The following is a 13,846-nucleotide window of genomic DNA, read 5'->3' on the forward strand; positions in this document are numbered from 1 at the left end:
CATATCTGGGGCCGGGGAGATGGCTCAGTAGAATAAGTACTTGCCTGGCAAGTGTAAGGGCCTGAGATCAATTCCCAGTTCTGCCAAACAAAAAATAAATAAATAAATAAATAAATAAAACCAAATGTCCCCAGGAGATCTCTTAAATCCTTTAAAAAAAAAAAAAGATTTATGCATACCTACTAATTCGCCAAGGTGAATGTGAGTATTATATATCCAAACATAAAATCTTACAGCTAGCTGTGGTGGATTCAGGAAACAAAACAAGAAGGATACAAAATGAAGGTCAAAGGACTGGAGAGATGGCTCAGTAGAATAAGTGCTTGCCTGGCAAGCACAAGGGCCTGAGTTCAATCCCCGGTTCCGGAAAAAAAAAAGAAAAGAAGAAGAAGGTCGACTTTTGTTCTGCTTTTAGTAATGTACTAAGCATCTCTAAGCCCAAATAAAGAGTTTTATTGCTGTATTTTTTTGTTTCCAAAATGGTCTTTTAAGTCCCTGTCTCAGGAGAATACATAAATCCTGCTTTCAGTGAGTAACATGCCAAGGGCCTAGGGTCTGCTCTTCCTCATCCTGTAATAGCCTCAATGTCGCAACTATGTCCCAACCACAGTTGACCTTGAATATCTAATAGTATACTGGTGCTAAGGACTGGGAGTACAGTGAAATAATAAGTCCTACCTCCAAAATACTTCATGTCATTCCTAAGGCTGTTGGTAAGGCCATGGAGGAACTCCCATTATAAAACTGTTCAAATTTCTTAGTCTGAAATGCATTTTTAGGCCAGAGATATAGTTCAGCGGCATAGGGCCTGCCTGTCAAGGGCAAGCTCCTGAGCTCAATTGCCAGTACAAAAAAATTTTTAAAAGCATTTTTCTAGGCTTTCTATGAAGACATTTAAAGGACTTGGGACATTTGCTTAGTTATACTTAGGCAGCACAGGGGTAGAGTAAGAGATATGCCATCTCCACAGGAAGTAGGAGCCCTTCTTACAAGTTCTTCATGACAATTATCAGTCAGATAAAGTAGTGTTCCCTGCAGTGCCATCTTGTCTGGGAGTATCCCCAAGCTTCAGGTGCCCCAAAGATCTAATTCCATGACTCACCTGTAAACCTGGAGTCACATAGAAAGTTATGAGGGGGAAAAATAAAGAAAAAGAAAAAAAGAAAGTTATGAGGGGACTCTGCTTTGATTTTGCTTGGCTTATGATATCAATTTGCTAGGAACAAGTTTTATCACATCAACGTTTTTACTTTCAAAATGAGAAGAGGAGGAGGAACAATGCCACCCTTTGCCTCAGAAATAAATGAGCCTGAAGGGAATCTTCAGGTTGTGGGACACGGGCCTCCTCATGATATAGGGACAGGACACCATGAAGTACTCAGCACATATGCCACTCCTGAGTGGGGAGTTGTTCTTGAGGTCCCCTGGGGTCCTTCAAGTCCTGCCAGGTGTACCTAAGGATCTGAGGGGCACTAGGAAAACACCCCTTTTGTAAGACTGCTGGTGGTCGCAGGAGACTGTTTGTCTCCTTACAGGATGTTATCTTGTAGCTGTAGGCTCAGGGCAGCCAGTGTGAATTCTGTCAGTCCACAGAGAATCCCCAAAAGGCTGCATTCTCTTACCAGTGTGTGAGGCTTCCTGACATACGGTTGTGGTTGAGAAGGCAGGGCTTGCCCAGCACCACTCATCCAGGGCTATGCCCTCATCTCACAGACCCAAGAAACCCTGTGTTCAGGGTCTGGATGGTGGTGCCCAGCTGGATGGGGTTCACGTGGTGGGGTGGGGATCAAGGAGGGTACTTGTTGCAGCAAAAGCAGACTGGGCTCAGCACCCCCAGACCTGGATCTTAATCCGGTCCCTAGTGAACGGCGCTTCCTGAATGTATTCCAAGGTTAGGGCTACCTTCGAGCCCATTAAGTTACTGTCGACCTGGGAGATGTGTACAAGGTAGTTATCCGGGTGTGTGGTGGCGGGTGGAACGCTTCCCTTTGCAGGACCTCGTAGGCGATGCAAGCCGTGCAGCCTGCGGGATCCAGAGCCTGGGGGCGGGAGCAGGCGCTGCGTGCAGGCGGCGCTAGCGGGTGGGGCGGGCGCAGCTCTCGGCGCCTCAGAGCCGTGGCTGCTGCAGTGGCGACAGCAGGTGGGTCGCAGCGGGTCTTGTGGGGGACGGGCTCTGACCTGGAAAACAGCCAAAAGCTCGGGTAGCTGGAGTCAGGGCACAGCGGAGCTGGCTTGGCCGGCGCCGGTGGCGTGTGGATGCACGGGGAGGTGCGTAGGTCTTGGCTCCAGATCCGGGGCTCAGGGCCAGGGCGCCCCCGCGCCTTGAGACCAGGTGAGCTGAGACTCCAGCCTGGCAGCAGGGGGGGTGACTGCTTCTCTCCCCGGCCAGGTGGCCTTTTGGGCCACGCCCCGAGCTACAGAGCCCAGCTACAGAGTCGCTTCTGTTCCGGGTCCTGTAGGCCTGGCCCAGTTCCCGGGAAGCCTCCCTGCATTTCACCTTTTTCTTAGCTGCTAGACTACTGAGCTGTTACTAGCCTCTCTTGCTTTGTGGAACTGGCTTTTCCCTACCCTCAGGGCCATCTAGCTGGCTTCTCTGCAACCTTCTGCCCCTGTCTGATCCTACAGTAGGCCCTCCTTATAGGTGTCCAGGGTCCCCAAGAGGAGACGAGAGTCAGGATGGGAATGAAGCTGGCAGGGACCTAGCTGGGCAACCTGTCATTCCCCTCTGTCTGGCCGTAGGAGGTTCCAGCTTCTGGCTTGGTACTCTTCATAACCACCCATCATGGCCTGGGGACTGCCCAGTGCTGCCAGCCTGGCACGCTTCTGCCAGAAGCTGAACCGGCTGAAGCCACTGGAGGAGTCCAGCATGGAGACGTCCCTACGGCGCTGCCTGTCCACACTGGACCTGACCCTGCTGGGTGTGGGTGGCATGGTGGGCTCAGGCCTCTATGTGCTCACAGGCACTGTGGCCAAGGACATGGCTGGCCCTGCTGTGCTCTTGTCCTTTGGTGTGGCCGCTGTGGCCTCCCTGTTAGCAGCCCTATGCTATGCAGAATTTGGAGCACGAGTGCCCCGTACAGGCTCCGCATACCTATTCACCTATGTGTCCATGGGTGAAGTGTGGGCCTTCCTCATAGGCTGGAACGTGCTCCTGGAATATGTCATCGGGGGTGCCGCAGTTGCCCGTGCCTGGAGTGGCTATTTGGATGCCATCTTTAGCCACAAGATTCGAAACTTCACCGAGTCTCAAGTGGGTGTCTGGCAGGTTCCCTTCCTGGCCCAGTACCCAGATTTCCTGGCTGCTGGCATCCTACTCGTGGCTTCTGCCTTTGTCTCCTGTGGAGCCCGAGTCTCCTCCTGGCTCAACCACACCTTCTCAGCCATCAGCTTGATTGTCATCCTCTTCATCATCATTCTGGGCTTCATCCTGGCCCGCCCCCATAACTGGAGTGCCGAGGAGGGGGGCTTTGCACCCTTTGGTTTCTCTGGCATTATGGCAGGCACTGCCACCTGCTTCTATGCCTTTGTGGGCTTCGATGTCATTGCTGCCTCCAGTGAGGAGGCCCAGAACCCCCGGCGGGCTGTGCCCATGGCCATTGCAGTCTCCCTTGGCCTGGCGGCCAGTGCTTACATCCTCGTCTCTACTGTGTTAACCCTCATGGTGCCCTGGCACAGTCTGGACCCTGACTCTGCACTTGCTGATGCTTTCTACCGGCGGGGTTACAGCTGGGCTGGTTTCATCGTGGCAGCTGGCTCCATCTGTGGTAAGAGGCCCTTCCAGACAGGGTGGGAGAAAATAGTGCATTGTGGTCCTTCCCTGAGCCTCTCAGAAAACACATCTCCATCCAGGCCTCAGTTTTACCAGTTACATAGTGGCCTCAGGAAGGTGCTAATTTTTAAGATTTTCCACCAAGTTGGAGAGGACCCCATCCCCTGCAGTTATATATAAAACATCAGTAACCTAAACTGGGATGCCCCATTCCTGAGTGATTGGGTGACAATTTAGCACCCCCACACACACTCATACTGAGACTGCAGACAAACTCGCGCCCGTAATTCCAGGGGCCACTCATGCCCCAGCCCTACCAGCAGCCCCTGGTGGGTTTATTTACCATGCTCATAGTTCCCCTACCCTTTGCTGCAGCCATGAACACCGTCCTACTCAGCAACCTCTTCTCCTTGCCGCGCATCGTCTATGCCATGGCCGCTGATGGGCTCTTCTTCCAAGTGTTTGCCCGTGTGCACCCCCGAACACAGGTGCCTGTGATGGGCATTCTGGTCTTTGGGGTCCTCATGGCTCTCCTGGCACTGCTGTTAGACCTAGAGGCACTGGTCCAGTTTCTGTCCATCGGCACTCTCCTGGCCTATACCTTCGTGGCTGCCAGCATCATTGTGCTGCGCTTCCAGAAGTCATCTCCACCCAGCTCCCCAGGCCCAGCCAGCCCTGACCTCACAGCCAAGAAGTATGACTCCTTCTCAGACCACATACAGCTAGTGGGGTCTGTACAAGCCTCAAGCCCTGAGCCTGGGCAACTGCGACCAGCCCTCAGGCCCTACCTTGGCTTCCTGGGAGAGCTCACCCCTGGAACTGCTGTGACTTGGGCACTTGGTATTCTGGTGACCTCAGCTATCATGCTGGATTGCATATTGGTCTTTGGGGACTCAGCCCTGTACCTCCCACGGTGGGGCTACATCCTGTTGCTCCTTGTCAGTGGTGTGGTATTTCTGCTCAGCCTCCTGGTCCTGGGGGCTCACCAGCAACAGCACCGGCAAGACACTTTCCAGGTACCTCCCCAGAAAACCCTGTTCACTCTCAGCCCAGGCAGCTCCCTTTGCCCCTTCCTCTTCCATCCCATTACAAATAAGGGTCCACGGGACTGGGACGGCCCATCCACCCATTCTCACACCCATCTATCGTTGTGCATGTCAAGGGAGCTGCCTTCAATAGCTCTAGAGACAAATAGAGGCTCTGTGGAACTTTGGTGAAGTCAGACCCTGGGCTGGCGGCTCTCTCCTGCAGCCTAGTTCAGCCTTGCCTCTGCACCCTCAGATTCCCTTGGTGCCCCTGACTCCAGCCCTGAGCATCCTCCTCAATATCTGCCTCATGCTGAAGCTGAGCTACCTGACCTGGATGCGCTTTGCCATCTGGCTGCTGATTGGTGAGTGGGGGCCAGGCTGGGAGCCTGAGTGCATTCGAGGGGGGATGAGAGGGCAGGCAGGCTGGACCTGCCCCTCAGATTCATTACCACCCCTGCAGGACTTGCTGTGTATTTCGGTTATGGCATCAGGCACAGCAAAGAGAACCAGCAAGAGCCACCAGGGCAGACCACCACACGCTATGTGGTATTCCCCAGCGGCAGCCTGGAAGAAACAGTGCAGCCTGTGCAGCCTGCCAGTCAGGAACCAGCCCAAGGGCCTGACAGCACGGAGTAGCTGGAAAGTCTGTACACCAAGTTATGCTTTTCCTGCCCTCCCTCACATCCTTGAGAGGCCAGAGGAACTGGGAGTTGCATCAGTCCATGGCAGCGTGGATGTACAGCTCTTCCGGTTGATAAGTTCTCAGGACATTAAGACTGTATTCCAGGTACCAAGCTTCTGGTCTTTAGGGGATGGACCTTGGCCAACACTAATGCGGTGGACTCTCTGCTCAGCGCCTTCCTATTTATGACCAATTCCAGCTACTGGGCAGGTGGGGTAGGGTGGGCAGGGAAGAGGTTGCATCCCCAGGGATCCATAATAATAAGAGCTTGGCCAGCCATATAGGCAACCACTACATTTACTCTGGCGTTTTTTGTGACCCTGAGTTCTAACCCACCCCCTAAGAATCAGGCAATTGTCCCCAATCTACAGCAAAAATGCTGAAGTCCTCTTAAGGTAGCTCTGGGATCCCCCACATGCCCACCCAGCCTTGGGTCCAGGCCTCTCCCTCAGGACAGTGCCTCCTGACCAGTTCAGAGGGGAGCTACATACACCTGATGAAGAGGGAGGGGACAGTGGGGGGAGTGGGACAGGTTCCCCACGTGTTCTTGTCAAGTAGATCCAAGGAGAAGTGCCTGGATCCTGAGAAGTTTGGAAAAGGCAGGGGTTCCTAGAGAGACATGTGCCTGAGGTCTGGCCCCAGGACACTGAGGCACATCTGCACACAGGCAGGTGACACACACACACACACACCCTCAGGCACCTGTCTGCATAGCCATGTCCAGACTGAGGTGACACCTATAACAAGCTTGAGCCCGGGCCACACTTTGCTTCTTTGTTGTCTCTGCCCACTCAGCCAGCATTTGAGGTAAAGGCTAAAATGGTGCACAAGTACCTGGGCCTGCCCCGACTGCCTTCTGGACCACTTAGTGTCCCCCATACAGGAGGGAGGAAATCCTTGGATAAACCCTAGGCCATTGACGGTGAACCTTTTGGAGAGTGAATGCCAAAACTGCAACCCCAAACCCATTTATTTACTGGAAAGTGCCCACACTAGCCCGATGTGCACTGTTCTCTGATGCTCGGCTGCTGAGGTGATGCTGGGGTGACTTGACTTGTGTGCTGACAGAGAAGGCTGTGTGTGCCCACTGAAGCATACTGCCATAGGTCCATCCCCACTGACCTAGGCATTGTCTCCCCAACTAGGGTCCTCATTGCCTGTGCTATGTCTACCACGGGCACCTCCCTCTCCCCTTCTCCCTGTAAGAACTACACAGAAAGCTGCTGGGTTTGGAAAGCTTTTACTCCAGCAGTGACATCAGCTTTCTCTGAGCTCCAAGGACAACCAGGTACATATGACCAGCCTGTAACAACCAGGCCTTTTGGGCCATGATTTCCCATCTTAGCTCTCTGGAAGCTACATTCCCCGGATGCTAAGCTCCTAGGGATTAAAGGCAGCAGGGACCTCAAAGGATTTACTGAGGCTGTGAGTGCCAGGTGATTCCATACGCTAACCCAGCTTCAGCCCAAGCCCTGGCACCTCCCACCATGCCCTTCATCACCACGAGAAAGCAGCCTCTCACTTCTTCCGTGGAGTGGGTACTTCCAAATCCTGGCTCCAACCTGGAACCAAGAGAAGGCTTGGGTCTTGTGGCTTTGTCCCTCCCATCCTATTGTGGGTCCCAGGACATGGGGTCAATTTCCATCAGCTAGGACTTAGGCACTCAGGAGGATTCCAGAACCTGAACCTAGCCAACCTTCAGGAGAACCTCAATGTCCTTTATTAGAGACATTCCTTGTAGCCAGCCACTGCACTCTGCCTAAGATCAAAATTAGGGCCTTTGGGTTGCAGTGCCTCCGGCTGCACACCTGAGGGTTGGGCAGCTGGCCAGAGGTTCCCAGGTATGACTTAGGAGGCAATAAATTCCAGATGTATGGCCTTTCCACACCTGGGACTCTCAGCAAGCCTAGTGGTCAGTTTTAGGGAGTTAGGCTGGAGAAACTTCAAAGAAATATAGAGAAGGCCCCAAAAGACTCAAGATCACCAACTCAGCCCTGCCCCTCTCTCCTCCCTGTGTCAACTATGACAACCAGGGGCTGCCATAGGGAAGCACAGGCACTCACAGGCTAAGCACTCGCCTATGGTGCAGTCAGGCTCCCCTGTTCACTCACCTCTGTAGCTCATGTTGTACCACCACCAAACTGTTTTCTGTGGCTTCCCAGGTAACACCTTGCCAAGGCATGACCCAGGAGAGACAGTCTTCCTGGGAGTTCAAGGGTAGCATTCTCCCTCCCTCCAGTTCCTACCCCAGTCCTTCTGGGGCTCTATCCTTGAGATTTCTAAGCCAAGACCCCTATTCTGTTCCATCCCCATTCCCCAAACCCCAACAAGCATAGGGTGGCTATAGGTCTCAGGAATAGGCAGGCAAGTAGCTGCTGCAGTCCAGACAGGAGCACCCTGGAATTGATTGTCTGGTACCCAGAAGCAGGGTGATGAGTGGTAGCACCACCTACGACATCTGGACAGCTGGACTTGTGGGTGTGAAAACTGGCTTGGTCCACGAAAGGTTGGCAGTCGCCTTTGGGGCTTTTGCCTGCAGACAAAGACAGCAGGTCCAGGATCTGATTGAAATATCTCAAAGTGTGGCAAAAACCAGTACCTGGGCAGATCTGCAATTCACCTCCTCATACTTCGTCCTCCAGTAGAAATGACCTTCCCTATCCACGTACAGCAGCAGCAGATCACAGAGGAAGGTGATCTGCAAGAGGCAGGGTCAAGCCGTGTCCCACCCCCAGCCCACTTTCCTGCCACCTCCCCAGCTCTCACCCCAGGACAAAATGTGCAGTCATAGGGTGCTTTGGCAGACAGACAGGCACTCCCTGCAGCCAGAGGGAGCAGAGGGTAATCGAACTCACCACACCCAGCCAAGCTGCTCCGGTGCCTACTGTGATGGCCGTGGGGATAAGTCCGAACTTCCCTGCCTGAGAAAGCTGGGGTGAGTTTCTCAGGCTGTGACTGCCACCTTATGCTTCCTCCAGGCCCATCTATCTGGACCCTTCTCCCCTGGTCTGATCCCTACCTGCCCAGTGACGAGGATGTCAAAGCGGATCCCGTAGAGCTTAAGCAAGCTTCGAGCTTCCACACCTGGAGCCTCCCACCAGTGGCTGGCTGTTCTGGGGGCAGGAGAGAGGCCATTAGGGCCTGTTTACCCATTCTCAGGCTGGGCTGGTTTTCCTGGGCCTCAGTCTTACTCATCCTTTGACTCTATAAACCCCTAGCCCAACCCTGAGTCCTGGATCTTGGCAGGTGGGGACAGAAGAACCCCTACATAGATGAAGGAGGAAGGGAGGTTGGAGGTGAGGGCAGACAGAAGGTCGTGAGAGCCTCAAGGCAAGAATTCACTCTCCCAGAAATGGAGAAGAAGGAACATGTGGATGGTTTCCCAAAGTAGGTCCAGGCTGAGGGAGCAAGGCCAGTCAAGGACCACAGGCGGAAGGAGCAGTGAGGGCAGGGAGCCAGCACCACAAGGTTGCGAAGAACTGGAGAAAGAGGAAAACCAGGTCTGGCAGGATACAGCAAGGTGTGCCTATGTCATCCCCAGGCCTGATGGCAGCCACATGTGCACACATGGGTTCATGAGTGTATGCCAAGGTGACAGTAAGTGGCAGGTTTCCAGGATGTCTTAGGAGACTTAAAGATATGACAATAAATCCAATTTAAGACTTTTGAGTGAATCCTGGATTGGAAAAATACAAAGGTTAAGGACCATAGTTGGCATAGGTGGGATAATATAAATATCAGATTTAATCTGTTGGTGTTAATTTTTTGGGTGTGCCATTAGGATGGTGGTCAAATGGGAAAGGGGGGGGCCGGGGAGATACCTTAGTAGAATAAGTGCTTGCCTGGCAAGTGCAAGGGCCTGAGTTCAATCCCCGGTTCCGCAAAAAAAAAAAAAAAAAAAGGAAAGGGGGGCCTGGCCCTAGCTCAGTTCTTTAAGTGGCTGCTTCCACAAAGCTGTCAGCCTCAGGTTGCTGTAGTTCAATCCCCACAACACTCCAGCCAGCCAAACCTGCCCTGAAGGCATTCAGAGAAAAAAAAAAAAAAAAATCCAAATGGGAAAGGGTCCTTATCTCAGGACAGTGTTAAGAGAGTGAATGTCCCATGTCTGCTGCTTACTTTCAGTTTCTTTTTTTGTTGTTTTGGTGTGGGAGATTGAACCCAAGATGGTGTAAATGTTGGCACGTAGTCTACCACGGAGGTCCACCTCAGCCCAGGACTGTTCTATCTGCAATCTATCTCTATGTATCTATCTCTCTCTAGGCAGGAAGAGAGAAAACAAATGCAAAACAGTAACTACTAATGAACCCAGAGCAAGGGTATGTGGGTGTTCATGGCACTAATCATTTATTCATTCAGTTTTTGAGGCACTGGGGATTGAACCCAGATCTTCACACTGAGCTACATCCCCCAACCCCTCTCTTCATTTTGTTTTGTTTATGAGAGCGGGTCTCATTAAGCCAATTTCCTAGGGTGAGTTCAAACTTGCCATGCTATTGCCTCAGCCTCCCAAAGTTCTGGGATTACAGGCCTGTGTCACCAAGCCTGGGTTTCTTTGAACATGTCTATAGATTTTTGGAAAAGTTTTAGATAAAATTATAAGCAGAAAGTAAACATGAAAGCTGCTATGCCATGAAGGAGAGGGAGATGCTGGAAGCTGGGTGGGGTAGGGGTCATCCCAGAGTCTGGAGGTCACAAGTCTGCACTAGGCAAGGGACAGATGGACTAGGGTAGGGGTAAATGGTACCAGTGCTGGAGGATAAGGGGCTAAGAAGACTTCCTCCTGCACTCAGAATTCCCTGGGGCACGCATGGGAGCATCCACAGGACTAGGGCCCAGCTTTGCATCAATCTTGGCAGCCACAGGGAAGTGAGCAAGGGGGAAGCAGTAGGGTCACACCTGAAGTTGTAGCTCCTCTCCTGCAGCTGGAAGGAGTACTGTGGCCGGCAGTCGGAGCCCCCAGTGTCCAGATTGCAATCCCAATGGACACGGATGCTCACAGCGCCACCCTGTGCACAACACATCTCCTGTTCCACCAGCAGACCCAAGACCCTCTCCCCGATCTCCTCAGGAACCCTTTACCCCAAGGACCTACCGTCAGTGCCAGGTCCTCGAAGTCCCCTCCAGCTGCAGTCACGATGTCCGCAATGCGGAACACAGGGCAGTAAGGGCTGGAGAGTGGATCGTAGCGACATTGCTTGAAATAGGCAGCATCCCAGGTGTCTAAGGAATTGGTTCTGGGGGGGAGGGGTAAGGATTAGGTAATCAGGAGGTGTGGGGGGACCTCGTGCCAGCCAGGACCTGCCTCACTTACTTGGAGAATTTGAACTTGCTGAAGGTAACGGTGTTTTTGATAAGCAATGTGAAGTTCTCAGCCTGGATCAGCAGTGGCCTCCTGCAGGTGGAAGGTACGCTGCCAGAATTTTGCCCAATTTGAGCCCTGCCCTGAGATTGAGAGGAGACTTACGTGGACAGAGTGCTGTTTTCCACTGGGCACCAGCCCTGGATCTCACAGGTCCTATGGGTACTGTTGAACACCACACACTGACCTGTTTTTATGCCTTGAAAACACAAGAAAAATTCTAGGCCCTTAGATCCCCACAGAGCCTGGGGAGAGTGTAGGGCAGGGCTTATTGGTACAACTGAGAGATGCAGGGTCTCAGCTCTGCTCAGAGTTACCGTGGCTGTGTGTTCCTGTCTCCCCTTCAGGGCAGTCCTCATCAGCCCAGCAGTTAGCCAGTGGGACAGAGGGGTGCTGAAGTGGACAAGAGACCCCAGTTACCTACAGCCCAGGGATGCAGCCCTATAGTCTACAAAGACACCCTCTTCCCTGCCTTAGCCACCAGAGTAGTCAGGTTTGGAAGCCCATAGGAAATCTGAGGGGTGCAAATAAATGGAGGCGGTCAGTCGGACGGTGACATGGGACATAGTGCTGCATTGCAAGAGCAGAGTGAGACCCCTGCGCTCCTTACAGTTTCCTCTCAAGGGGGCAGAAGGGAAGGAAAGGGTTCATTGAGCTCTGGCTCCTCAGCTCCAATTCAGACAACAGAGCAGGGAAGTGGACAGGATCTTGCATAGGTTAAGTTCATTATTTCTGGCAAGCCAGGGTAGAGGCTAGAGGGCAGCAAAGAGCAGGACCCCGGAGCCTGGGTAGGAAGTGGGATCCCACATACTTGGCAGATCGCTCCTTCCCTGCTCGCTCTTTTCATGCCTATACAAATTCAAACACTATGGGGGACAGCTAGGAAGAGAAGGTGGTCCTGCTTTCTGCTAAGGAAAGAAGGGATGGGGGATGGGGCTATGATTAGTGGACAGAAGACAGAGGACAGAATGGAGCCACCTGCTTTGCTGTCCTCACTTGTGTCTAAGAATGTCCCTTCTCTCCACCTAACCTGATCACAACTCCTTCAACTAGACTCCATCCCAATGTACAAGCAATAGAGTGCCCCTCCCTTGCCCATCTGTGGCTTCCTTCTGCCTTCCTTCCTTCCTTCCTTCCTTCCTTCCTTCCTTCCTTCCTTCCTTCCTTCTTTCCTTCCTTAGCAGGGTTCTTAGGGTCCCTGAGATTTGAGGCAAACTCCTTTCCACCCTAGTGCAAATCTATACCTCAACAGAAACATAAGCATAATCATAAGCAAGAATGTGGAATAAGGGCCAGAGAGATGGCTCAGTAGAATAAGTGCTTCCCTGGCAAGCGCAAGGGCCTGAGTTCAATCCCTGGTTCCACCAAAAAAAAACCAATGTGGTATTTGCTCATAAAAATGGAAGCTGGCTCCAGATACACTAATAGAGGCTGGGCACGGAGAAGAAAAGGTGATCTTCCGTCTTTTGCCTCTTGCTCTTAGAGCTCACCTGAGCCCTGCTCCAGGTGTCACACTGACTGCGGGGAAAGGTGGCTCCAAGATGAGGCAGGTCTTCCACACTGAAAGGAAACTGGGGTTTGGGTGGTGTCACCTACAGGCCTAAAAGCTTTGAGCAAGTTACTCAGCTTTGCTGAGCCCCTGGCATCTCCTTTTCAGTGGGAGTCATAGTTCTTACTGGGAAAGTCGTAATTCTTACTATGTAAAGCCTAAATGATTTACAGAAAGACTTAGCTTGGTGCCTGGGGTGCACAAAGCACACACTGAGCCTTCAGCCACTTGTGAATCAGAAGGGAGACAGGGCCATGCCCCAGGCAACTGAAGGGAGGAAGTAGGGACCCACTCACCTCTGGGCACCTGCCCTGAACTTGAGTCGGTGTCACCAGGAAATTGGTCACCAAGAAGAACACGTTCTCTCCCTAGGAGATAAGTCTCAAGGTTGGTCTCTGCTGGCTCCAGTGAGGAGGTCAGAAACCAACTGCCATGTCTTGTGTTTTGTTTTAGTCAGTTCTGTAAACTCCAGAGCCTCCCAGAAGCCTGGTTTATGAAACAAGTTTCTTAGCTTCATCTTGTCAGCAACTATCTCCTGGGAAAATGTATCTAATGGAGGAGACGGAGGTAGAAATGAGAGGCTGGTTGTATTTCTGATCCTCCCTTCCTGCAGTTGAACCCAAGGTGCACTGAACCACATCCCCAGCCAATTTTTACAACTTTAGTTGTCTAGGCTGGCCTCAAAGTTGCAGTCCTCCTGCTCATTCTCCCAAATAGCTTGGATTACAGGTATTTGGCACTATGCCCATGTGGTTTCTGGTTGCCCCCTTCCCTCTGGTTTTATTTCCTTATAGGCGCAATGACAAGTGCTTCAAGTGCCATGAGAGGCCTGCATGGGGGCCGCAGAACCCAGGGAGCCTCATGTTTATCTTTGATACAAATTAATTCTCACATTCACTCTCATTGACTCAATAAGCCACCTGCCCCAGGTACCAAAGAGCTAGAGGCAAGTTGAGGCGACGTAGACCCCACATTACATGCACAGAAGCCCTGGTACAGCAGGGGCTAGGGCAGCATTCATTCAGCAAATGGCCAGACACTGAAAAGTGCTGCTTGTGACAGTGCTTCATATTTGGAGGTGGGAGGCTGAGAGCTGGCAAAGGACAGTGCAAGGCAAGTGTGAAAGCTCAGCCTGGCTGTGTGTACCTTAGGGAAGGGAGCAAGGGAGAGGAGTGAAAGGACCCTGCAGGACCTGCAGTAAAGGGTGTTGGGATGGACAAAAAACGGATCAAGGCTGGATCCTGGTTCTGGCTTTGCACTGGTGAATGTCACAGCTCTCACTGGACAATAAGCCAGGGTGGGCTGAGGAGATAGCTCAGCGGCACAGCATCTGCCTGGTAAGCACAAGGTCCTAAGTTCAATTCCCGGTACCAAAAAAGAAGAAGAAAGGAGAAGGAGGAAGGAGAAGGGGAAGAGGAAGAAGAGGAGGAAGAGGATGAGGATGAAAAGGAAGAGGAAG

The 13,846-nt window shown here is 52.3% G+C and overlaps 2 protein-coding genes across 4 annotated transcripts in view; one reads left to right on the forward strand and one right to left on the reverse strand.

The window, feature by feature from the left end:
- The first annotated feature begins 2,090 nt into the window (after positions 1-2,090).
- On the forward strand, positions 2,091-5,688 carry Slc7a4 (solute carrier family 7 member 4). Its single transcript, XM_004628161.2, has 5 exons — positions 2,091-2,140; positions 2,740-3,764; positions 4,145-4,785; positions 5,051-5,159; positions 5,258-5,688. Exons 2-5 carry the CDS (start codon positions 2,783-2,785, stop codon positions 5,431-5,433), a joined length of 1,908 nt encoding a protein of 635 aa, XP_004628218.1. The 5' UTR covers positions 2,091-2,140; positions 2,740-2,782; the 3' UTR covers positions 5,434-5,688.
- Positions 5,689-6,541: 853 nt separating this feature from the next.
- P2rx6 (purinergic receptor P2X 6) overlaps positions 6,542-13,846 on the reverse strand; it is a 9,345-nt gene continuing 2,040 nt past the window's right edge. Inside the window, exons 3-13 of one of the 3 annotated variants that reach the window (XR_002820402.1) lie at positions 12,684-12,755; positions 11,156-11,231; positions 10,944-11,037; positions 10,791-10,871; positions 10,572-10,713; positions 10,376-10,485; positions 8,499-8,592; positions 8,335-8,400; positions 8,100-8,177; positions 7,591-8,012; positions 6,542-7,041 (exon numbers count right to left, since the gene is read on the reverse strand). Coding sequence is in view for 2 of the 3 variants with exons in the window: in XM_004628162.2 (XP_004628219.1) it covers positions 7,929-8,012; positions 8,100-8,177; positions 8,335-8,400; positions 8,499-8,592; positions 10,376-10,485; positions 10,572-10,713; positions 10,791-10,871; positions 10,944-11,037; positions 11,156-11,231; positions 12,684-12,755 (897 nt within the window). In the remaining variant the exon portion in view is untranslated. Of the gene's footprint in view, positions 8,013-8,099; positions 8,178-8,334; positions 8,401-8,498; positions 8,593-10,375; positions 10,486-10,571; positions 10,714-10,790; positions 10,872-10,943; positions 11,038-11,155; positions 11,232-12,683; positions 12,756-13,846 lie in introns of all 3 variants that reach the window. The other 2 variants (XM_004628162.2, XM_023711315.1) reach the window with 2 other exon arrangements.

Source organism: Octodon degus, unplaced genomic scaffold (assembly GCF_000260255.1).
Source record: "Octodon degus isolate 3935 unplaced genomic scaffold, OctDeg1.0 scaffold00021, whole genome shotgun sequence".
Lineage (NCBI taxonomy): Eukaryota > Metazoa > Chordata > Mammalia > Rodentia > Octodontidae > Octodon > Octodon degus.

What these genes read in the sequence shown, in the direction of transcription:
- Slc7a4 (XM_004628161.2), top strand. Translation starts at nt 2,783, where the DNA reads ATGGCCTGGGGACTGCCCAGTGCTGCCAGCCTGGCACGCTTCTGCCAG. An exon ending in ACCGGCAAGACACTTTCCAG is followed by an intron (nt 4,786 to 5,050) that starts GTACCTCCCCAG and finishes CTGCACCCTCAG; the next exon opens with ATTCCCTTGGTGCCCCTGAC. An exon ending in TGCCATCTGGCTGCTGATTG is followed by an intron (nt 5,160 to 5,257) that starts GTGAGTGGGGGC and finishes CCACCCCTGCAG; the next exon opens with GACTTGCTGTGTATTTCGGT.